The sequence below is a fragment of the Podarcis raffonei genome, chromosome 16, assembly GCF_027172205.1.
Source record: "Podarcis raffonei isolate rPodRaf1 chromosome 16, rPodRaf1.pri, whole genome shotgun sequence".
NCBI lineage: Eukaryota > Metazoa > Chordata > Lepidosauria > Squamata > Lacertidae > Podarcis > Podarcis raffonei.
Window position 1 is genome coordinate 9,963,330 of NC_070617.1, and position 25,551 is coordinate 9,988,880.

Genomic DNA, 25,551 nt, shown 5'->3' on the forward strand with positions numbered 1-25,551 from the left:
TCTGTCCTTCCAGTGAGCACTCAGGGCTGATTTCCTTCAGAATGGATGGGTTTGATCTTCTTGCAGTCCATGGGACTCTCAAGAGTCTCCTCCAGCACCAGAATTCAAAAGCATCCATTCTTCGGCGATCAGCCTTCTTTATGGTCCAGGTTTCACTTCCATACGTCACTACTGGGTATCTGCCCCCTTTTAACTAGAGACTGAAACTTCTGTTGGCAAACATGCCAAGTTACTTGTGCTGTGCACAGTACGCAAAAAATACACATTTAAAGCATATTTTCCCCAAAGAATCCTGGGAGTTTCCCCCACACAGAACTGCAATTCTCAGCACCCTTACCAAACCACAGTTCCCATGATTCTTTGGGGGAATAACATGATTTAAATTTACGGGGTGCCCAGGTCAGAACCAACTCCAGCTACCCTGGGCGAACAAGGGGGGCTATTGGCTTCAGTAGCCAAGTAAAACCTCCAGCTCCAGCAACACTATACCTCCACATCCTAGAGAGGCAACCAAACAGAGGAAGGCCGCCGGCTACACATGCCCTGCTTGCGAGGTTCCAGAGGATGCTACTTGGGGAAATATAATATGCGACGTGGCCTGGTCCACAAATGCTGCAGCCGTTCTGAGAGGTTTGTTCTGCGGGAAGGAAGAGGCAGCGAAAGCCCAGCAGCTCCAGCTTTTAGCTCTCCTCTCCTGCCATCAAGACAGCTCCCCAGAGGCCCTCCGTTGCTGCTTAATGGATGCTCCTCCACCACCAGCCGCAGCCCAGCTCCTTCCCCGCCCTACGCTAAGTGCAGCTCGCCGGAGCTGGCGGAAACCCCAAATGGGCCAGGCCCGGTGGCTCCCTGCTCATCCGCCACCCCCCAACTGCCTCCCCCGTTCCCTGGCACCAGTGGGAAACGGCCAGGCAGGTGGTGGCAATAGGTGCCAAGAAGTCTTTTCATGAAACACCAGCCGGGGCTCCCAGGCTTACAAGCAAAGCGAGAGCCATTAGCCTCACCCCCCCCCCAACGCGTCTTATTTATTGAAATCGATGCCAGCAGGGCTCAGATCCGCCTGACAACAACAACACCCTGTGTGACCGGGAAGGTCTTCTCTGGGGTTTTCGGATGTGTGGGGATTCTCTGAAACAGTGGTGGGCTAGCTAGCAAAGGCAGAAGGGCAGGGCCCCTCCTTTGTGGTTAAGTCACAGCCTCTTCTTAATATTCTGCAACCTTCCAAGATTACACATTAAATCTTATAATTATGCAATAATAGTCGCCAGGGATGTACAGTGGTACCTCGGGTTACAGACGCTTCAGGTTACAGATTCCACTAACCCAGGAATAGTGCCTCGGGTTAAGAATTTTGCTTCAGGATGAGAACAGAACATAGCTGTCAACTTTCAGATTTGAAAATAAGGGATCAGCAGCCTCACCTATCCCGGGGACAGTCTACGGGATATCAAACAATCCGGGATAGCAGCGGGAAGCACCAGGAAACGGCGCTGGAATAAGGGAATTTCCCACAAAAAAAGGGAAGCTATGGACAGCTATGGAACAGAAATCTTGAGAGCAGCAGCGCAGCAGTAGCAGGAGGCCCCATTAGCTAAAGTGGTGCTTCAGGTTAAGAACAGTTTCAGGTTAAGAACGGACCTCCAGAACGAATTAAGTTCTTAACCCGAGGTACCACTGTACTGCAACGGATCAGTGCAGATCTCTAGGTGGGCTCACATACTCAGAAGATTGTTAGTCAGATGAACTCAAGTTGTTGAAACTGAAAACTTGTTGAACGTGCATTTGGCGTCTTAGCAAACAAAGGATGCTTAAGAGAACAGATAAAAATGGCTTCTTGGGTTTCTGCAGCGAAACAACTTGCTGTACGGCAAGCCACCCAGCTGGGAAAACCCAGGCAGATGGGTGGGGTATAAATAATAAAATTGTTGTTGTTGTTGTTGTTGTTGTTGTTGTTGTTGTTAGTGTGGCAGGACAAAGCGCTGGCGTTACAATCAGGAAATCTAACGCAATATGGTCCCCCGCCCCCCGAAGCCCCTTATACATCAGTCCAGGAGACCAGCGAGTTAAAATGTAGTTTATTCCTTAAATAAAGTTCCGTTAAGTCATCTTGCATTTGGCACAGCAAAATAAATAATAAAAAAGTCGGGGTGGAGGAAGAACCACGCACGCACGGACAAGAAAGTCCAACATGGGGGGAGAGGAAGGGCATCGAGTGAGTCAGGGAAACATTGGCTACGCGGCACAGACCCGGTAATTTCAGACGCAGGGGAAAGGAGAAGGGCAGTCGGCCTTCAGGGGTCAAACAAATGGAATGAGCCACGGAAGAGAGGATCTAAAGCCTCTGGGCTGAGACCTGGAACCGGCAGGAGCTGAGAGAAAGAGAGACAGAAAGAGCACAGATGTGAAACCAAGACCAGGGGGAGAAGAATCGGCAGGTCCTCTTTGCTATTCAGAGCATCCCAGACCACAAAAGCAGGCCTTCGAGGCACAGGGAGAGGAAGGGGACGTGGCTGGGCCTCAGACCCCCAACCCTCACCTGTTTCCTTTCCTTAAGCCATGGTTCAGGAGAATAAGGCGAGCGCAGATGGGGACGGAAAGAAGGAATAGACCATTTTAAGCAGAATTCGGATAGTGGGGTGCAGGCTCCCCCCTCAGATCTGGAGGCACAGAAGGAACGGGGAGTGCTGGGAAACCTCTAAAAGGGTGCCAAACCCAAAACAGATACCTATTTATATCAGTCCCTCACCCCCACTTTAAAAAATGAAGACACACAATATCAAAGATAAGGCAGGGCTGTAATGGATGAAAAACCTAGGGAGAGTTGGGGTGCAAAGATTTGGGGCACAGAGCTCCCCACCCACAGGCCATGTGGGGAAAACAGGAGGCATGGAGATGAAATTCTGTGGCATCACCCGCAAGGGTTCAGCTCAACGACAAGGGGGGGGAAATAACCCAGTACTGTTCTATTTACTAAAATAAAACAGATGTAGGCCAACACCACCCTCCAGTGGCCAGCACCGGCAAGAAAAAGCCCTATAAAACTTGGTGGAGGAGAAAGCCTAGAAAGGGAGCGCAGCAGAAGCAATGGCCGGTCTGAGAGCAGCAGTTAGCTAATAAAGAGGGCACAGCAGAAAAAGCCAAGCGCCTCTTCTCCCACAGACGGACCCACACACACAGGCCCCCAATCTGCACTATATACATTTTACATTTGTGTCATACCGCTTTAAGCAGCTACTTTGGCTTCCCCCAAGGAATCCTGGGAGCTGTAGTTTGTTAAGCGTACCAAGAGCTGCTAGGACACATTAGAGGACTACAATTCCCAGAGTTCCCTGGGAAGAGGGACCGATCGCTAAACCCCTCTAGTAACTGTGCGAGGGGAAAGAAGGCCTGCTAACAGGTCTTGGCGCCGTTGACAGACTAGTTTCCCAGGATCCTTTGGGGGGAAGCCGTGACTGTTTATAAAGTGGTGTGATCCTGCTTTAAATGCATAGTGCAGAGGGGGCCACAAACACACACACACACACACACACACACACACACACAAGGGTTCAGGAAGCACCCCTCTGCACTGAACAGGAGGAGGAGAACCCCTTATCCTGCCAGTGTAGTTCTCCCTGCTCTGTTTTCCACCAGCAGGGAAGATGTTCGAGGCATCAGAGCCCCTTGCCATTTAAGCGGGGCAACCAATCAGGAAGCAAGGGAGGCAGAGAGAACTGTGGGAGATGCGAGGATCCGGCAGCCCATGGTTGCAGCTCAAAGGAAGAAATTTGGGGAACTTGGGGAAGTGCCCCTGCCTCACCCCACCTGGGCTAAGCTGAAGGAGGGGTGGGGGCACGTGAAGAGGCTCCGGCAGATGAAGAGTCGCTCCTAGCAAGGCCTCCATCCTCCACACAGCCTTGGGAGAAAAGGCAGAGAGGTCCCCTGCTGCAATCTCCGGCGCCGAGGCGAAGTGGTTCAAAACTTCTCGCAGAACGGTTGCGGTTGCAGGAGATGAGGCGCAGTTGCCGATTCCATGCTGGGTGGTGGTGCGGTGGGGGTGGGAGTGAAAGGACGGGGGGGTGGCGGGCAGGGAGAGCACAGCCTTCTAAAATCAGCACACACAGGAAGGACTTCTGACGAGGGAGAGAAGGTGAGAGAAAGTGCAACTTGGCTTGTCGGTCGAAGCTGCCCCCGCCCCGGTTGGGAAGGGGGCCGGAAGAGGAAGAGCAGCGGCAGATTTCTAACACATGCGCGCGCGCACACACACACACGCCTTTACAAAGGCCGGAAAGCGTTGCTCGCCGCCCCGGTCGCTGCGTTGGCGGCCGCCGTGCGCACCGCTTGGTTGGAGAAGACGCCGGCGGCAAACTCCTCCTGGGCTTTCTGGAAGCTGGCGCCCGTGCGGCGGTAGAGAGAGTGAATCTGTGGGGAGAGATTGACCGGAGATGGTTGTTCAGAGTGCTGGCTGTGCCCTATAAAAGCCCTAGATCAGGCATAGGCAAAACTCCAGGTGTTTGGGACTACAATTCCCATCATCCCTAGCTAACAGGGACGCGGGTGGCGCTGTGGGTTAAACCACAGAGCCTAGGACTTGCCAATCAGAAGGTCGGCGGTTCGAATCCCCACGACGGGGTGAGCTCCTGTTGTTCGGTCCCAGCTCCTGCCAACCTAGCACTTTGAAAGCACGCCAGTGCAAGTAGATAAATAGGTACCGCTCTGGCGGGAAGGTAAACGGCATTTCCGTGCGCTGCTCTGGTTCGCCAGAAGCGGCTTAGTCATGCTGGCCACATGACTCGGAAGCTGTACGGCGGCTCCCTCGGCCAGTAAAGCGAGATGAGCACCGCAACCCCAGAGTCGGTCACGACTGGACCTAATGGTCAGGGGTCCCTTTACCTTTACCTAGCTAGCAGGACCAGTGGTCAGGGATGATGGGAATTGTAGTCCCAAACATCTGGGGTGCTGGAATTTGCCTGTGCCTGCCCTAGATTGTGTCGGCCAGGTGATGGATGTTAACTCCCTCCACGCAACCAGAAGGTTGGTGGTTCGAGCCCACCCACAGATGGCTGCGGACAGGATTCCCGCATTGCAGAGGGTTGGACTAGATGTCCCTCAGGGTCCCTTTCCAACTCTACCATTCTACCTGCACAGGTACTAAGATCCTCAGGTGAGCACTATTTATTGAATTTACATACTGCCCTATACTCGGGGGTCTCAGGGCGGTTCACAGAATAAAATCAACACATAAAACCACAAAATACATAAAAATAAAACCAACAACCCAATAGGCCCCTCCCCACAAAGAAACCCATTTTAAAAGGGCATAGGATGTAAATCAGATCAACCAAAGGCCTGGTTTAAAAAGGAACGTTTTTGCCTGGTGCCTAAAGGTGTATAATGAGGGTGCCAGGTGAACTTCCCTAGGGAGAGCGTTCCACAGACGGGGAGCCACAGCAGAGAAGGCCCCGTTCTCGTGTTGCCACCCTCTGGACCTCTTGAGGAGGAGGCACACAAAAAAGGGCCTGAGAAGCTAATCTCAGGGTCCAGGTAGGTTCATATGGAAAGAGGCGGTCCTTGAGGTATTTGTGTCCGGTAATGTGGTGCAAATGTGGCCACAAAACCACAAGAAATCTATGGCCAGTTGCCACAGAAGGTAGGAAGGAAGGAAGGAAGGAAGGAAGGAAGGAAGGAACTAAGGGAACAAGCTGTGCTACCATAATGATTAAGGTTTTAAATGATAATTTTAGGTTATATGTTAATGATTAAGTTTTAATTTACATATTTTTTAACTGTTGCTATATCTGTATTGTCCGTGTTATACCTAATTGCGAATTCAAATGTACCCCTATCATGTTTTATGACTTCCTTGATATTGTATGTGGGCTGGAACTGGTCTGTGACTGAAATAATAAATTCATTCAAGGAAGGAAGGAAGGAAGGAGAAACAGACTGGGAGCTCAGCACCCTTAAGCTGCCATACTCACCCTCTTCAGCATGATGATGCCGAGTCCGGCGACAACCGTGAAGAGTGTGGCCACCAGCATCATGAGAATGGCCACCCCAGTGTTCAGCTTCAGCGCTGTGAGGCTGACGATCCAACCACTGCAGTTGAGAGGGGGGAAAGAAGGATCAGTGCCCGTGAGCAAGGGGGCGGCAATTGATAACTGTGTGCAACCCAGCAATTTTAGGCATAAAGAAAATCTCCCCTAAAAACAGCCACAAAACGTAATTATTATTATTTTTATCCCCTCCCCCCCCCCGCACAAAGCAACTTGCAAACCATTTTAAAAACAAAGAATAAGAGTTTAAAGAAGGGGGCCAGTCACCATCTCTTAGCCTAACCTTACCTCACAGAGTCATTGTGAGGATGAAACAGGGAAGAGGAGTCGGACCACATATACTACATTGAGATCCTTGGAAGATAGAGGTGGTATAAAAATGCAATCAATCAATCAATCTTTTTTTGCTTTTTTTTTTTAATAATCCAGCAGGCATTTTAATTGAATTCCAGTTTTACAGTTTGGACCAATTTTTGCTTTTGTTGTATTGCGTTCCTTGTACATTGCTTAAGAGAACTCTGCAATTAAGCAGTACAGTGGTACCTCGGGTTAGAGACGCTCCAGGTTACAGACGCTTCAGGTTACAGACTCCGCTAACCCAGAAATATTACCTCGGGTTAAGAACTTTGCTTCAGGATGAGAACAGAAATCGTGCTCCCACGGCGCGGCAGCAGCAGGAGGCCCCATTAGCTAAAGTGGTGCTTCAGGTCAAGAGCAGTTTCAGGTTAAGAACGGACCTCCGGAACGAATTAAGTACTTAACCCGAGGTACCACTGTATATGAAATGTCCAAATAAATAAAAACCGCCACAGGAAAGCATGGACTGCTTCCGTTCCACGAATTCTGCTTGGTCGGCACATTTTTAACACTTTCCCCACAAAGGCCCCAGACGGCAGATTTGCTAAACTTCCCTTCAAAGATCAGTGCTGCCTTTGCATATACTTAAGAGCTTGAAACAATCTCTCATGTGTTTTCCCTATTGTACGCATTATGAAAGGGTTAGAGAACGCTAAATTTATTCCTTTAGGAGCCAGTTTCCTGGTCCATCCCTAAAGACACTATTGAGCTCCTTCCTTGTGAGGCTCTAATCTATTTATCTATTATGAAACAGGTGGCAATAGATCAGAGGGGTGTAACTTATATTACACCCACTAAGACAGCTCCTAATTTGTCACCTTCGCTCTTTGAAGGCTGTGGTATATTTTTTCCTCCCTTTTTTAAACGTCTGCAAATCTTCCATGGTCAGTTGACTGTAATTATACATTTGATTGTTCCCTGCCTCACCCACTTTTGTGTTCGCTCCCTGTTCAAGTCAGAATTATGGTGCCTAGAGTTTCCTCAGCCCTTGCTACTGGGCTGTTGTTCCCTAAATCCATTAGAGTCCCCCCACTCACATTTCATCCTGATGCAAAGCTTGGGGTTCCCAAATACCCGAAAGCAGTGCTATTTTTCTAGAAAAAGAGGTGCCGGAACTGACCGTGAACACCTTCCCTCGTCCCCTCAGAATGGCAATGGCGTCCAATGGGTGGAACAGAGTTCCGGTAAGTTCCGGCTTAAAAAAACCCGCCCTGCCTGAAAAGCTGCCTCCTTCCCTACAGACCCCCTTGGGTGTTAAGGGACTCTTGGTTCTTCCGCTGCCCTCAGAAGATTGGGTGGTGGCGGCGGCCCAGCAGAGGGTCTTCTCTGTGGTGGCAGGGGCAGACCATAGTAATATGGCCGCCCTGCGTGAGGCCAACATTTGACGCCCTCCTCACAGCCCTCGTGGCACCGGCTTAAAGCGGGGCTTTGGGAAGGAGTCGCGCGGCTCTAGCAGAGTCCTAGAGCCCCCGTAATTCAGGGGTCAGCCAACTTTTTCAGCAGGGGGCCAGTCCACTGTCCCTCAGACCTTGCGGGGGGCCGGACTATATTTTTGGGGGGAATGAACAAATTCCTATGCTCCACAAATAACCCAGAGATGCATTTTAAATTAAAGTACATATTCTACTCATGTAAAAACACGCTGATTCCCGTACCGTCCACGGGCTGGATTTAGAAGGCAATTGGGCTGGATCCGGCCCCCGGGGCCTTAGTTTGCCTACCCATGCTTTAGATCAGGGGTCAGCAAACTTTTTCAGCAGGGAGCCGGTCCACTGTCCTTCAGACCTTGTGGGGGGCCGGACTATATTTTTTGGGGGAAATGTACGAATTCCTGTGCCCCACAAATAACCCAGAGATACATTTTAAACAGAAGCACACATTCTACCCATGTAAAAATGCGCTGATTCCTGGACCGTCCGCGGGCCAGACTGAGAAGGCGAATGGGCCAGATCTGGCCCCCGGGCCTTTGTTTGCCTACCCATGCCGTAACTCCTTCCCAAAGCCTGGGAAATGGTTGTCCAGTTTTGGGAAGGAGACATGACCCTGTCAGGGCCCTCGTGCATCCTTCCCAAAGCCGGCTCAAGCAGGCTTTGAGAAGGTGCCTGTCAGAGGCTCAGGAGCAGAAGAGCAGGGGAGAGAGCAAATAGAGAGCGGAGGAGAGGAATCAGAGGGGAGCGTAGGGGAATATGACAGTGACCCGAGAGATTCCATGAGCTTCTCCAGCGAATCAGAAGATTCCCAGAAGGGGGCGCCTATGGTAAGGGCGAGGGGGATCCCAGGGGGGACGCTCCATAAACAAGGGACCAGAGGGGACTCCCAAGGGAGCAGCGGAGGATCAGGACCAGTTCCCCCACCAGAGCACAGTGGGGGGGAAGAGTCACATGAGTCAGGACCAGCCTCTCCTCCAGCGGGGAGAGAAGATGAGTCAGGGGTAACCACGCCCCCATCGGGAAGTGGGGAAACGGAGGGAAGGCCAGGTCCAGCTAGCCTCCCCGAAAGAGGGAGCAGTGACACAAGTGTAACGGTCAGAAGGAAAGTGGGAGGCTGCGCGCGCGCGCCAAGTTCAAATGTGGAGGAGCGCGGGACAGCAGAAAACCCGGATTGGGAGCCAGGTCCTAAAGCCCGAAGGAGGGAGGGGGAAGAGTCAGGGGACTCAGCGTCAGAGGAATCTAGGAGGGCTGAGACTCCGACTAGCAGAAGGACCCAGAGAAAGAAGGAACAGAGGAAGAGGTGGAGTAAGGCTAGAATCTTAAACTGGTGTCAGGGGGGAGGAGATTCAGATGGGACTTCGACGGTCTAAGGTATAGACGTAGCGTTGCGCGCTGCGCGTCTGGAAGTGAAACTGAACTTCAATAAAGACTTTTTTACTTGAGGAAGAAGCAGCGTTGGTCTTGTGTGAGCTGGGACCTTGGGCAGCGCTGACAGTGCCCTTCTGAGCTGACAAAAGACAAGGAAGGGGCCTTTATGAGAGGCCGGTCAGAGTGGGTTTTCTCAGGTTGGGAGGCTGAGGAAAGGGAAGCTCTCCCAGATGAGAGAATTCAGCTCTCTGTATGTGTGAAGATTAAGATAAAATGGTAACCGAGGGCCACACAGATATATTTATAATTTTGTGTTATACAGTTGTACTTTGGTTGTCAAACGCCTTGGTACTGGGACGTTTTGACTCACAAACGCCGCAAACCCGGCCAGAAGCGAGTGTTCCAGTTTGCGAATGTTTTTGAAAGCCGGGTGTCCAATGCTGCTTCTGATTTGAGTGCAGGAAGCCTTGGTTTTCGAAACGTTTCGGGAGTCAAACAGACTCCTGGAACGGATTAAGTTCGACAACCAAGGTACAACTGTCTGAGGGTCATATGAGGATTATTACTAATGTATATTTCTTTTCCTCTTTGGTGTTTTTTCCTGTTTGATATATTGTTTTCTCTTATTCTTTTTTGCTTAGTTTAAGTTTCATGGTATATTCAGTTGAAAACCTTTAATAAAATTTTTTTTTTTTAAAAGAGAGACGGCTCCCTCCTTGGCTGTGGGCGAACCTATGGCCCTGCCCCTAAGCTGTGAAGTTCCCTCTCCACAGAGACGCAACCCACCACCTTCATTATACAGCTTTGGGCAAGTGCTGAATGTGTGCCTCCTTTATATCCCTGGACTTTTGACGCCCGAGACATATATTTCTAGAACCCGCCTTATTTCTGTGATCGCCAGTTGATTTAAACTGTTTTCAACATAAGTGTTTCAATTGTTTTAGCTTGCCCTGGGACCTCAGGGCAATGGGCAGCTAATAAATTAAAGTCACAAGACACAGAGACAGCGAAGAACAGGGCGCCCTTACCTGAACCCCCAGCCTGGGATGCCAATGGCCTGGAGAACGTACACCACATCTTGCGCGAAGAAAATGAAGAAGAAGACGAAGAAGTTGAAAGAGCTGTCACTCCTGAAAGAGGAGGAGAGAAAGGAAGAGTTAGGACCCTATTGCTGTAACAGGGTTGTGTCTATTGAGAAGAATATTTAGATACTGCTGTTCCACTGAAATAAATAAATAAATGTCAGAGCGGATCACAATAGTCATACATAAAACCAGACAGTAAAAAATATCCATACAGGGGTACCTCGGGTTAAGTACATAATTCGTTCCGGAGGTCCGTTCTTAACCTGAAACTGTTCTTAACCTGAAGCACCACTTTAGCTAATGGGGCCTCCTGCTCCGCCACGCTGCCGGAGCCCGATTTCTGTTCTTATCCTGAAGCAAAGTTCTTAACCTGAAGCACTATTTCTGGGTTAGCGGAGTCTGTAACCTGAAACGTATGTAACCTGAAGCGCCTGTAACCCGAGGTACCACTGTATAAAACTCTGTCCACAAGAATGGGGAATCGGTGACCCTTCAAATATTGCTGAGCAGGGTTGCCATGCGTCCCTTTTTTCCAGGACACATCCTCTTTTACAGGGGTAAAAATTCTGTCTGGGTGGATTTTTAAAATATTTCCCAAATTGTCTCTGGCTATAACTTCTGGATGAGACATAGACATAACAGGTGGTTGAAGACTTGCTTTCTTCTTTTCTCCTGCCTCCCCTCAGCAACAGATCACAGCTTCTATAGCCTACATATAGTAAAGGGACCCCTGACCATTAGGTCCAGTCGTGGCCGACTCTGGGGTTGCGGCGCTCATCTCGCTTTATTGGCCAAGGGAGCCGGCGTACAGCTTCTGGGTCACGTGGCCAGCATGACAAAGCCGCTTCTGGCAAACCAGAGCAGCGCACAGAAACGCCGTTTACCTTCCCACCGGAGAGGTACCTATTTATCTACTTGCACTTTGATGTGCTTTCGAACTGCTAGGTTGGCAGGAGCAGGGACCGGGCAACAGGACCTCACCCCGTCGCGGGGATTCGAACCGCCGACCTTCTGATCGGCAAGCCCTAGGCTCTGTGGTTTAACCCACAGCGCCACCCGCGTCCCTTCTACATAGAGGTATTTAAAAATGAGAGTCGTCGTAGCATCCTTGTTTTTGCTCTTCAAAATGTGGCGTTCCCCTGACTAGGCTGCCTGGGACTGAAGGGAGTTGTGAGCCCAGTTAACATCCGGGTGGAGCCAAAGGTTCCCTCATTCCTTAGGCGGCAGAAACAAACTCCCAAAATATCCCTTCCCAATTTGCCTGGCATCAAGTTACCCCGCAACATCGGGCCTCGCAGCCGCACGCCCATTTTCCCGCGATACCTGAAGGCTTTGTACATGGGCCGATACCAGCAGAGGAAGGAGCAGGGTGTGAAAATCAAGGCCCAGAGGATTGAGAGGCCAAAGCCTGAGCCGCCCCCAGAATCCACGCAGAAAAAGGCCAGGGAAGCCAGGAAGTTGAAGAAGAGAGTCACAATGCCGGCTGTGGGGACAAGAAAGGGGGCGTGAGTTAGCTGATCTTGAGGAAGCGGGGAGAGAAGGGCAAAGGCGGCCCCCACAAACTGCAGCCACGGGGTGGGGGCCGAAAGCTAAAGCCCTCTGTTGGGATGCAGCTGTGACCCCTCTCTCTGCCCTGTACAGAGTTAAGACTAACCATTCTTTTTTAATTCCACTGTGCAATCAAAGGCTGCTCGTTTATTTATTTATGGCTTGGGTTCATTTGCTATCCTGCCTTTCTCCCACAGTGCAGAACCCAAGGCAGCACAGAGGATAAATTTGAAAAGATACGACTAAAAAAACCAAAACACCCCACAATAAATATAAATATTTTTAAAAAAACAAATCAGTACCCCTATTCAGTGAAAACACCAAAAAGCATTTAAAAGCACACACACACAAAATGATATGGCTTGTGTTTCGTAATTAATTTGTACTTATGCAGTGAGTGTAAGCTTGCAGGGCACACAGAATGCTTCTTCAGGTGGCTGTTTCCTATTTTGAAGCTGCAAAGTAACTAAAGCATGTGAGGAGGATCCCCATTGACACAGTGGCCTTAGGCTAGCTTATCTACGTTCTCCCTGCACTGTCAGAGACAGCATGCCTCTGAATGACCAGTTGCCATGAACCTCAAGTGGGGAGAGTTGGTTTTTTTTAAATATTTTTATTAATTTCTTTTTCAACACAACATTTCAGCATACCAATAACAAAACAAATAAATTATTTGCTCTACCGAGCTTGTGACTTCCCTCCATCCCTTCAACCGGTTTTTAATTTTCAAATCTTTGTGTCGCACTTTATATCCTCTACTTCAGACCTTTATATCCTTATGATCAACTCTGTCTCAATGGTCTATAAAGTTTTGAGATTTACAGTTGTTGTTGCCCTCAAGTCCCCTTGTGAGAAAGAGGACGCTGAACAATTATGGGCCTTTGACTTGATCCAGCAGAATTAAGACCGTCTTCTCTAAATTCTCCCTGTGGCTGCTGGGGACTCAACCTTCTGCCTGCAAGACATGGACTCCTCTGCCGCTGTGCTGTGCTTCAAGGACTTACCCATCCAGAGGTAGTACATGGTCGTGACCGTTTTCTGTGATTCCACGGGAATCTCCACAGGGATATCCTGATAGAAACACGGCTTCACCGGACAGAAGGAAGGCAACGGAGGCCAGTTGTTCTGATGGGCTGCGAGTCCAAAAGCAGAAAAACAAGAGTAAGGCAAGTGGCAAATTCAGGGTCCTTTCACGATACAGCTAAGCCCCCTCTAAGATTATATAATAATACTCTAATAATACATCGCAACGATCCACGCAGATCTCCACCATGCAGATCAACTAGATCTAATATTTTCTACGCACCTACATGGGGGCAAATGATTTGGAGTGCTCCAATATCTTTTTTTCAGAGTAACTTATTGTATTTTTCCATTTATAGGTTTTTTTCTTCCTTCAAAAACTAAGCTTAAAAATTGGGGTCGTCTTATACATGGATAGTGATGTGGCTGGACAGGCGATTGGTGGCTGCCGTGAGCCGGAGATTGTCCGTGGCGTTTTGGCAGGTGATTTGTTGTTGTGGCAAGTTCCACAGGCTATTGGCTGCTGTGGCAATTGCCGTTTGTTGTTGGCGAGAGTTCAGACAACTGGTCGCTCCGTCGATGTGCGCGCGATCAGCTTTCTTGGTCCCACAAAAAAGTAGACTTTTCCATTGTACCTCATGTTACCTCATACCTCATGTTATGTCCGCTTCATGTTACGTTCTTTCAGGTTACGTCCCGCGGCGACCTGGAAGTACCGGAAACGGTTACTTCCGGGTTTCACCGCTCACGCATGCACGCAAAATGATGTCACGCGCATGTGCAGAAGCGGCGAATCACAACCTGTGCATGCGCAGACGCGCCACTGCAGGTTGCGTTCTTTTCATGTTGCGAACGGGCCTCCAGAATGGATCCCGTTCGCAACCAGAGGTACCACTGTACGTAACAGAACTCGCATGTCGTTCTCTTGAAACTGAAGCACCTTGTAGTTTTGGTGTTCCTAAACACTTTGCTTTGCTGCCTACAAAACAACCTCCTCTTTTTTCTCCAGAGTGACGCCAGGAGCCCACCCTCAGAGGCTGATTGGGTCCTTTCACTCTGACTGGCTCCAACCGGCACATGAAGACTTCCTTCACAGTGGCTAAAAAGCTCCCCTTTCGTGATGATTGGGCAACTCTACGACAGACCCTGCTGCAGGAAACAGTCGTGGTCTTTGGCACCGCCTCCCCGCAGCCCCAGATCACTACACCCCCAGAGTGAGGTCAGGGTTTTTATTACTGCCAAGGTGGGCTATACCTGCTCCGCCACTCAGAGCAGCGTTCTGCAGTTCCCGCTCCCGCCGGTCCAGCTCCTCAGCTTTGCGGTTCAGCTCCTCTTGCCGTTTCAACAGCTCCGCCGTGGCTGCCGCAGTCGACTCCTAAGGGAAAAGCAAGAGAAAAATCAGCAGGAGAGGAGGAGGAGGAGGGACAGTCCTTCCCCATGTATATTTTTCATCCAATTGATTTTTTATTATTATTTAAATTTCTATGCCACTTTTCTATATGAATATGCTCAAAGCAGCTCACAAGGGAACTGTAAAATGTGCATCAATACAGTGGTACCATGGTTCTCAAACGCCTTGGTACTCAAACAACTTGGAACCCAAACACTGCAAACCTTGAAGTGCTCCGGTTTGCGAACCTTTTTCGGAAGCCGAATGTTCTCTGCTTTGAGTGTTACACTTCCAATTTGAGTGCCACACTTCCATTTTTAGTATTACACTGAGGTCTTTCTGTTTTTGCTATTTATTTTGCGTTTTTGTAGCTCTTTTTGTTTTGTTTTTGTGACTGTGTGGAACCCAGTTCTGCTACTGATTGATTGATTGATTGACTGCAGTACATTGTTTATTGCTTTCATTTTATGGATCAATGGTCTCATTAGATGGTAAAATTCATGTTAAACTGCTGTTTTAGGGTTGTTTTTAAAAGTCTGGAACTGATTAATCCATTTTGCATTACTTTCTATGGGAAAGTGCACCTTGGTTTTGGAACGCTTTGGTTTTGGAACGGGCTTCCGGAATGGATTAAGTTTGAGAACCAAGGTACCACTGTACATCACTACTAAATTATTTTAAAACACAAACGCTCCAGCCAATAACCCAATTTGGTTCTATGAACATTCAAAAGCTTTGAAAAACAAACCATCCATCGGGTAAACACATCATCAGTATCACTGAGAGGGAACAGACTTCCGGAATGGATTAAGTTTGAGAACCAAGGTCCCACTGTAACTGCAGAGCATCCACACACAAAAAGGCAGTCTTGTTTAACAGCCCTGGAAAAATAGCCTTAAACTATTGCTCCAAAGGGAAAATGAGAAAACTATTCCTGCCTACATAAGTGAAGATTATTACGATGGCATAGTTTTCTTTGTAGGTGTGGTTTTTTTTTCATTTTTGGTTTCTGTTTGTTTTGCTTTGTGTTTGTTCGGTTGGGCTTTTTAAATTTTATTTTATGTTTGTGATTTTTGTTGCAATTTTGCATTAAAAATAAATAAATGAATAAATAAAGGAGAAAACTATTCCTGCCTGTAGTACATCAGAAGGTCTCTAATTGGCCGAATCAGGTGCACTGTAACCCATCTATGGAAACGGTATGCTGTTTCTTTAAGGGAAGTGGTTTGGGAGTGTTACAGGGAGAGTGGTCTGATATCTCTCAGAGTTAACTCGCACTCGTTGAGTCTTCCGAGAAGTGAAAGCAACTGGGTTTCTTTTCCCCCGCTCGTTCATTTCCGTTTTTCTTTACAGTTTGTAAAAGCAGCCTTCTGCTTGACATAAACGAAGTTTGCCAGTGAATCAAAATGGATCTTGAAAAAAGAAGCCAAGCTTCGGAGAACCATCATTCTGGTTAAGAAAGCCTTGGCCGGCGCAACATCACGTAATCACAGAAAGTGGCAATGGCCTCAGAAAGCAGCATTATAAGAATACCAGTATCATTTTTTAAAAAAACCCACAGAATGTCAAGTTGCTAGTCCTGAAGACTGGCTTGAAGGAAGACAAGCAAAAAAACCCAAAGAAACTCAGAAGCTGAAAAGAGCAGATGAGTAGCATTCTTGGGGAATCAAATAATGCAGGTTCCACCACCGTTTCTTTCTTTCTTTCTTTATATTATTATTATTATTATTATTATTATTATTATTATTATTATTATTATTATTATTATCTATACGACCCTTCGTCCAAAGATCACAGGGCAATTTCCCCCCCCTTTTCAGATTTTGGAAAATCCGAAACCAGCGTGACGAACTGTTTGAAAAGGACAAGAGTAAATTTATACAATATGTGAAAGAACACTGTAAACATTTGAGAACGTTTGCAGGTTTGATTTAAAATATTTTATAATGATAATTTTTGAAACTGATTTACAAATACTAAAGTAATTTTTTAAAGTATAGTAAGAAGGTAAATAGGGTGATATAGAAATGCTAAGATGATTGTGATTGCTTAAGAAAGCTGGGGGGGGGAGTCGTTGCTCAGTATGGGCAAAGTTGTATGTGATGATATGATTTGATATGAATGCGACGAAGGAAAAATATGAAAATTTAATTTAATTTATATATATATATAAATTATATATAAAATGAAGGCACCAGGCAAACCTCCCTGAGGAGAGCATTCCACAAACACGGAGCCACCACAGAAAGGGCCCTTTTGCATGTTGCCCCCCCTCCAGACCTCTCATGGAGGAAGAACACAAAAATTGTCTCAGATGACTAACGCAGACTCCATGTCGGTTCATATGGGGAGAGCGGGTTCTGAATATCCATTCCTACCAGCTTTAGAATCAATTCTAACATAATATTTAACTCTGGGGCTGTGTACATACATTTAAAGCTCATTCCTCACCCGCCAAAGGATCCTGGGAAGTATAGTTTCCCCCTCGTGGAGTGACAATCCTTGACACCCTTAAAAAACTACATTTCCCAGCATTCTTTGGGAGCAGTGCTTTAACTATATAGTGCACACACAGCTTCTGATTCCCTTTTGGCGCAGAATCTAGATTACCTTGCAGAACAGCGATTTTTCTCCTTTTCAAAAGTGGAAATTGTAGATGTTAGAAGCGCAGAGCTCCAAGCGATAACAGGTTCTGACTGGTGCTGAAATTTGCACTGCCCAGGAGTGCAACAGCAACTATGTCCTGTTTGTGTTCTCATCCTAAAGCAAAGTTCTTAACCTGAAGCACTATTTCTGGGTTAGCGGAGTCTGTAACCTGAAGCGTACGTAACCCAAGGTACCACTGTATTTAAATTCCTCTTTTGTTACTTCTGTCACAAAAGCCATGCAGCGAGGAAACCGATTCGTCTGAACTCGTGCAGAAAACAGAAGCCGTTTTGGAGGATTCAAGAAACGGAAATAAGAACGTAAAATAAAAAGCGACCACCCTGGATTTATAGTTTCGAACCCAGGAGCGTTTAAACGCAGGCGCTTCCCCCTTACCTGAGTGCCGTAGGAGCCATAATTCTTGGGCTCAGTGGGGCTTGGCTTCTTGGCGGGCTGCGAGGCAGGAGCTGGCGGTGCCGCAAGGGGGGCCGGTGAAGCCGAGGGAGGGGCAGCGTATGGAGGGGGCAGCTGCTGTGGAGGGGAGAACGTAAGAACATAAGATGCGCCTAATTGCTGGATCAGGCCAATGACCCACTTAGTCCAGCATCCTGTTCTTCCCGCGGCCAACCAGATACCCCAATGGAAAACTCTCAAGCAGGATTCGAACACAAGAGCACTCTCCCAGCCTGCGGTTCCCCGCAACTGGGATTCAAAAGCATTCCTGCGTCCAACTGTTGAGGCAGAGAATAGCCGCCATGGCTAGTTAGGGTACTGGCAGACTTCCCCTCAACCTCTTTGCCTCATCCTCTTTTATTTACCATATTTTTTGCTCTATAAGACGCACCAGACCACAAGACGCACCTAGTTTTTGGAGGAGGAAAACAAGAAAAAAAATATTCTGAATCTCAGAAGCCAGAACAGCAAGAGGGATCGTTGCGCAGTGAAAGCAGCAATCCCTTTTGCTGTTCTGGCTTCTGGGATAGCTGTGCAGCCTGCATTTGCTCCATAAGACGCACACACATTTACCCTTACTTTTTAGGAGGGGAAAAATGAGTCTTATAGAGCAAAAAATACGGTATTATTTTTTATAGGAAATTTTATTTACAATATAAATAACATAAACACCCCACCCACCCCAATACAGAAATCCACCCTTATTAAACATGAACATAACATGCAGTGAGCATAACGTACAACAATACCAACAACCAAATAAAAGACTTCCTTTATCCTGTACCTGGCCTCCTTATTTACTTCTTATAAGCTGTTTCCTTTATGAATAATTATTAAGATTTTTCTAATTATAACTTAAATATCCACAAAGTCTCCTGCGGACATTAATCGAAACAAGTCCAGGTATGTATTTTAGGGCACTGTTTTGTGAAGGATTCTCTGCATTTCCCCCATGCTTTTTGAAACTCTTGTCTAGTGTGATCTCCAATTGCCTCTAATAGCCAGTTCAATATACTCTAACTGTTTGTCTTGCCATTCCATGGCCCAGTTTCTTTTTTCCAGTTTTTAGCAATTAGCTAAAAACTGCCTCATCCTCTTTCAAAGCCATCTGAGACGGCAGCCATCTCAGTTTCCTGTGGCAGGGAGTTCCATAGTTTAACATGCTTTTGGGCTCCCTACATGCCGTCCTGCCAGCCTGCACCCGAGAGACACCGCAATTTCTCTCACAGGCACACCAGTTCTGGAGAGTTTCCCCTCAGCACCCCATACGCCGAGTGCAATCTCAGCCTAGCTGCAAACTGGGCCTCGGAGACCTTCCCTCACCCTGTAAAAAGAAGCAACAGCGAAACTGGTGTAATAAAAGAATAGCCCTCCTACCGCTGTGTTGTCAAAAGGGTTGTAGACATCCAAGGTGGCGTAATCCGATGTCGGCCTGTGCTGTACGATGGCGGGGTCCTGAGAAGACAAAAGAAGTTGTGTTTAGATTTGAGAACTGGTGTAGGTGTTGCGATGGCTGCCGCCTCCGGAGGCAGTCTCTGATGTGGCAGGCTAGCCTTCCCTGACTTTGGATCCCCAGATATAGGTGGACTAAAGGTAAAGGTAAAGGTACCCCTGCCCGTATGGGCCAGTCTTGACAGACTCTAGGGTTGTGCGCTCATCTCACTCTATAGGCCGGGGGCCAGCGCTGTCCGGAGACACTTCCAGGTCACGTGGCCAGCGTGACATCACTGCTCTGGCGAGCCAGAGCCGCACACGGAAACGCTGTTTACCTTCCCGCCAGTAAGCGGTCCCTATTTATCTACTTGCACCCGAGGGTGCTTTCGAACTGCTAGGTTGGCAGTTCTGCGGGTGGCGCTGTGGGTAAAAGCCTCAGCGCCTAGGGCTTGCCGATCGAAAGGTCGGCAGTTCGAATCCCCGCGGCGGGGTGCGCTCCCATTGTTCGGTCCCAGCGCCTGCCAATATAGGTGGACTACAATTCCCATAATCCCTGGTCACTGTGCCATGATGGGAATTGTAGTCCAACAACACCCGAAGACCCAAAGTTGGGAAATGGCTCTCAGTAGCTCATAGTATTAATAATAATGATAATAATAACAATAATAATAATAATAATAATACAGTGGTACCTTGGGTTACGGTACCTTCGGGTAACGTAATTTCGAGTTACGAACGCAGAAAATACTTCCGGGTTTCGCCACGCACACACATGCACAGAAACACTCTATTGCGCCACGAGCATGCGCAGAAGCAGCACCTCCGGATACAGACTTTTCAGGATAAGTACGGCCCCCCGGGATGAATTAAATTCGTATCCAGAGGGTCCACTGTAATAACTTATTTATACCCCGCCCATCTGGCTGGGTTTCCCCAGCCACTCTGGGCGGCTTCCAGCAAAATATTAAAATACAATAATTCATCAAATATTAAAAGCTTCCCTAAACAGGGCTGCCTTCAGATGTTGCCTTGACATCTGATGGGAGGGCGTTCCACATGGCGGGTGCCACTACCGAGAAGGCCCTCTGCCTGGTTCCCTGTAACTTTGCTTCTTGCAGTGAGGGAACTGCCAGAAGGCCCTCAGCACTGGACCTCAGTGTCCAGGCTGGACGATGCGGGTGGAGACGCTCCTTCAGGTATACTGGACCGAGGCCGTTTAGGGCTTTAAAGGTCAGCACCAACACTCTGAATTGTGCTCCGAAACGTACTGGGATCCAATGTAGGTCTTTAAGGACCAATGTAATATGGTCTCGGCGGCCGCTCCCAGCCAGCAGTCTGGCTGCTGCATCTGAGACAACAGGCCTCTGAACGGCAGTTACTGGGGAACCCAAACTGGGAATGTTATGCACCTCCAGATGGTGGGGATGTCAGGCGTCATCCTGGCACCCAGGCCTCCTCACTCGGTCGCAGGTGGCCAATAGCCAGGTGCAAAATGCAGGGCTCGCAGTTTAGTGTTCCCCTCCCAGCTGAGCAGCGCAAACAAGCTGTGTTGTCCCTGCTCGCGAGGCAGTGGGGTGAAAGTGTCTCAGCTTCTTGTTTCAACATCATGGTGTATCCACAAATAGCGATGTTTGGTTGGTGATACATCGTGATGTTTACAGTGGTACCTTGGGTTAAGTACCGTATTTTTCGCTCTATAAGACGCACCAGAACACAAGACGCACCTAGTTTTTGGAGGAGGAAAACAAGAAAAAAAATATTCTGAATCTCAGAAGCCAGAACAGCAAGAGGGATCGCTGCGCAGTGAAAGCAGCAATCCCTCTTGCTGTTCTGGCTTCTGGGATAGCTGTGCAGCCTGCATTCGCTCCATAAGACGCACACACATTTCGCCTTACTTTTTAGGATGGAAAAAGTGAGTCTTATAGAGCAAAAAATACGGTACTTAATTCGTTCCAGAGGTCCGTTCTTAACCTGAAACTGTTCTTAACCTGAAGCACCACTTTAGCTAATGGGGCCTCCTGCTGCCGCCGGAGCCCGATTTCTGTTCTTATCCTGAAGCAAAGTTCTTAACCCGAGGTACTATTTCTAGGTTAGCGGAGTCTGTAACCTAAAGCATTTGTAACCCGAGGTACCACTGTATTATTATTATTATTATTATTATTATTATTATGCCGCCGGATTGCTAGTTAGCACTGCTTATGGTTAGAACTACGACGGTATCTGACATCGCCCAGCCCTAGGGACCAGTAGCCACTGGAAAAGTTATCCTCTGCAAATTTGTTTAATCGTCTCATGCTTCGTGACACAACTCCGCTGGATGCAAATGTGGTCAAAGGGGGGCATATTGTGCCCTGCCAGTTCCATATAAAGGAAGGGGGTGGGGAATGCTTTGAATGTGTAGAAAGGCTATCACCCCCTGATCGCTTGAGATCATCCCAAGAAACCACCTGATCTCTGCACAGTTATGTCGTATTCATCTAGTAGTGCCTACACGAATCAAAGCTTTTCTTGCCAGTTCTCTGGAAGGCTTTTTCCTGTTGAAAGCAGAGAGGCACCTGCAACTCTGCAGAAAACATTTCTGCTTCACCCAGCGAGAATTAATATGATTCATTCATTCTGAATTTCATAATCTTAAATGTTTGTGATGCTTTAAGGATTCCCTTGTACGCTGCCTTCGTATGTTTCTTTTGTGGTTTGCAAAAACTTTTAGGAACAAAATACGCCAGCACTTTCAGTCCGAATATCTTTTTGCTGTTTGCTGTGATAGCAGCTGAATGGAGCCCCCATCTTCTGGGGAAGTCTACCTCCGAATAGTCTGTGTGCTGGGAGGGCGGGAAAGGGTGTGCTCCACCCCCCCCCCGACTCTGATTGTCAGCTTTCTGGAAGCTTCCGGCCAGCTGTTGTTGGAAACAGGATGTTGAAGCAGATGGGCTTTGGGGTCTGATTTCGCAAAGCAGGGCCAGTTGCTGTTATTGTAACTCTGCAGGGGGGGGGGGAAACCTTGTGGGAAAGGAGCATTGAAATGGAGCGCTTTAAAGCCACATGTTTTGATTTGAAGCTTGCCTTCGGAGCCTGTATGAAGAGGGCGGCTCAGCTCTCGCATGGCTTCCTGCGATGGGCAGGATGTGGAGGAGAATGTTCGAACTCTCTGCCTCTGTCAACAGCTTTACCGGATTGAGCCTAATTGCTCATCTAAGTCCAACATCCTATTCTCACAAAGGCCAACAAGTGGAACAGACGCTCCTTCATTGGAGGTTTGTAAACAGAGCTCGGCTGGCCATCTTGCAGGGATCCTTTAGCTGTGATTCCTTGCACTGAAGGACTAGAGTGTGATGGCCTGGGACTCGGGCTCGGACTCAGAACCAGAGGAGACTCAAGTCTGCACCAGATCCTTTGCCTCGGGCATCATCTGAACCAAGTCTGAGGCCTGATCCTGAAGAGTCCCAGTCTGCACAGGTTCCCCTGCAACAAACACCAGCTGGTCTGAGCCTGCCCTGGCTCCAGATGCGGGGTTACCTCATCGCCTTCAGCTGGGCCATCATTTACAGCTGCTCTACTACCGGTTGGGTCAGGGGAGGCTGAAGCGGCCTCTGGGTCTAGTAACCCACCGACGTCTCCCGAGCTGCAGAGATTGAGGTCTGAGAGAAGGAGAGACCTGAGTACTCGCAGGAGGAGTGCTCACCTTCGGGTGAGACAGGGAGGTGAGTCGCCGGGGGATCAGGACCGGCCGATACCCCGACAAAGATAAAAGGCTGTCGGACCCCGCCCCAGGTTGCGGGAGCAACATTGCTGTGTGCTAGATCCTGCCTGAGATCCTGTACCTGTCCTTGCCTGGTTTCCTGCCTAGGCCCTGTTGGACTGACTCCCAGTGGAACCTTTGGATTCTGGACTGGTCCTGGACCGCGTTTCACAGGTTACCCTCAGGCCCAGCATACTTGAGGCCTCTTCCCATTTCTATGATTCTACAACCAGTTGCCTTCTGGGACATATACTAGCAGGACCTTAGTGCGGTAGACCTCTGCTAGTGCGCAGTGTTCAAAATGAGCCAGGCGTATTTTGCACCCAGCTATTGGCCACTTGTGACCAAGTGAGGCTGTCTGGGGGCCAGGAGGGGGCCTGACATCTCCACCATCTGGGAATCATTGGATCTGGACTGTTTCCACACACTAATAACCCATCCTGTAAAATTCTGTCAGTTATTTTTTCCCCCTGCACAACCAGAAAGCATTTCTGGAACCACAATGCCTTTTCTCTGTGCCAGCCTGGGCAGGAACAGCGAATGGCGTTCTAGTGAATTGTTGTCGCTTGTCTTCACTTAGCCCACATGGCTGCCCTGATCACGGTTGTGAAGAATATCCCAGCGTTATGAATGGCCTGTGTCACCATTAAGAAAAAGAGGTCGAAATAAGCCAATATACATGTGGACTGTCCCTGGGCCAAGTGACTTTTCTTCTTTCAGTTCTCTAAGCTCTTAACCGAGCTCAAGGTTGCCATCTGAACTGGCCAGATGTTTAACAGAGAATCAATCACAGTCAGTCCATTATTTGAAAAATAAGACTTGAGAGCCGTCTTGCCCCAAAATGGCAACTAGACCTTCTGTTTTGGTGACTGTACCCTTGGTTTAAGGAGCCATTTGGCACTTAGCTTACAGTGGTATCTCAGGTTAAGTACTTAATTCGTTCCAGAGGTCCATTCTTAACCTGAAACTGTTCTTAACCTGAAGCACCACTTTAGCTAATGGGGCCTCCTGCTGCCGCCGGAGCACGATTTCTGTTCTCATCCTGAAGCAAAGTACTTAACCCGAGGTACTATTTCTGGGTTAGCGGAGTCTGTAACCTGAAGCGTATGTAACCCGAGGTACCACTGTATATATCTGAATTTCTAACACTGGACAAGAGTACCTCTGAGCACCCACAGATAGCACCCACACAGAGGCTTAATGATGATGATGATGATTATTAATAATAATAATAATTGATACCCCGCCCATCTGGCTGGATTTCCCCAGCCACTTTGGGCAGCTTCCAACAAAATATAAAAAATACAATAAAACATCAGACATTAAAAACTTCCCTAAAGAAAAAGGCTTGTGGAAAGCAAGACCTCCAAGCACTGTTCACACCTCTCTCTTTTGACCAAAGGATAAATATTGACCCAGGCAGTTACTCATTGCCTATGGAGGTTAGGCAACCCATTTTGCTTAGAAAAGTTGGGCTGGGCCCAAAGAACAGTAGAAGGGACAGGAAGACAACGGGCAAGATGACCAACGTAACAAAAATATTTCCCAGTCAGAGAAAACACTATTTAACAATAAAAAACGACCACACTTGAAAAGATAGTCAACAACAGGCCTACAGTTCTGAAGGAACTACGTGCTTGGGGTCTCATATGATAAAACCCCAAGGTTAATAACCTTATCAAGTTGACAATAGTTTACCCCACCTCAGATCCTAGTTATCTCTAGGGGAGATAAGTGACGCAGTGGACCAGGCCAAACCTTAAGAGTTTCACAGCCGTGGAGTTGAAAGGCGGAAGAGGCAATTAGAATGAAGCCAAGCGGCCAATTATCCAAAGAGATCTGGGCTGGGCGAGCAACTAGGTTTATTTAATCCAGAGACAGGACAGAATGCAGCAATTCTCAGGAGGTGGAGATAAACGAAGGCACCATGGGAAATACCATTTGAAGAAGTAGCTGTATGTGTAAAGCCCCTCAGTTATTCTAGGGCTCAGTTAGCTCCGTAACAGGCAGCCTCCAGTTATTCCTGAGGATTTTTAATTTATTTTTAAGGCAGGGCAGGCACAAACACTGCAGCGTTCTAGAATAGTATGGTTGACTAAACAGAGATGGGGACAGCAAATCCAGCCAGATCAAGTGTTTCTTAGCCCAACTGATGAGACAGGAGTGGAGAGAGGCCCTCATTCCACTAATAAAGGGTAATTTTAAAAAATTAAGCCTGCCCTACAGGCTCGGCTACAAAGGATCCATTGACCACCAGATTCAAAGCAGCAGCAAACGACAACAATTGACTGACATCTCGCTCTTGCTCCGCCAGCAGTCGCCAGAAGGAAGAGTCGCTTCTGAAGGGTCGGGATGGGGGAAGCAGCAGACGGTGGTTCCTAGGAGCCAACTCCTAGGGGCCCGAGGTCCCTTATGCCTCTCCCCAATAAAATATTTGAGGGGGCGAGGCCACCCGCCCCCCCAAGTTGATGGGCACTGCCATTCAAATAGTATGCATGCGCTGCGTCTTGGGATCAATTATGTGGGGAGGGGCTTACCTGCCCCTCCAATATTATATTCAAGTTGGTATGTTATAAGTGTGTGGGGGAGACAGTGGTTGGGGATGGGAGAGAGACCAGCACCCCACATTCGCAGTACAGTGGTACCTCGGGTATTCGTTCTGGAGGTCCGTTCTTAACCTGAAACTGTTCTTAACCTGAAGCACCACTTTAGCTAATGAGGCCTCCCGCTGCCACAGCGCAATTTCTGTTCTCATCCTGAAGCAAAGTTCTTAATCCGAGGTACTATTTCTGTGTTAGCGGAGTCTGTTACCTGAAGCGTCTGTAACCCGAGGTACCACTGTACCAGGGGCAAAAGCAAACCCAACAGCGGAGAGCCAAGAAGGCGCCCGACTTACTCCCAACTTCGGACTTACCACTGGAGGAGAGTGGGAGGCTAAAACCCCTCTGCTCACCCCCCAGAGGGACTGGGGGCAGGTAAGCTACGAGGACCCCCCCACCTCAAGACAACGGGCAGGGGGTCAACGAGATCAACGCCCCAGGGGAAA

General features: G+C 48.3%; 1 protein-coding gene across 3 annotated transcripts in view; it reads right to left on the reverse strand.

The window, feature by feature from the left end:
- Positions 1 to 2,057: 2,057 nt before the first annotated feature.
- Positions 2,058 to 25,551, reverse strand: part of CLK2 (CDC like kinase 2) — a 56,768-nt gene continuing 33,274 nt past the window's right edge. The window contains exons 2-10 of one of the 3 annotated variants that reach the window (XR_008327949.1): positions 18,710 to 18,787; positions 17,276 to 17,410; positions 14,098 to 14,218; positions 12,825 to 12,953; positions 11,596 to 11,755; positions 10,216 to 10,317; positions 5,958 to 6,075; positions 3,802 to 4,398; positions 2,058 to 2,366 (exon numbers count right to left, since the gene is read on the reverse strand). Coding sequence is in view for 2 of the 3 variants with exons in the window: in XM_053368133.1 (XP_053224108.1) it covers positions 4,252 to 4,398; positions 5,958 to 6,075; positions 10,216 to 10,317; positions 11,596 to 11,755; positions 12,825 to 12,953; positions 14,098 to 14,218; positions 17,276 to 17,410; positions 18,710 to 18,787 (990 nt within the window). In the remaining variant the exon portion in view is untranslated. Of the gene's footprint in view, positions 2,367 to 3,524; positions 4,399 to 5,957; positions 6,076 to 10,215; positions 10,318 to 11,595; positions 11,756 to 12,824; positions 12,954 to 14,097; positions 14,219 to 17,275; positions 17,411 to 18,709; positions 18,788 to 25,551 lie in introns of those variants that run through there. The other 2 variants (XM_053368133.1, XM_053368135.1) reach the window with 2 other exon arrangements.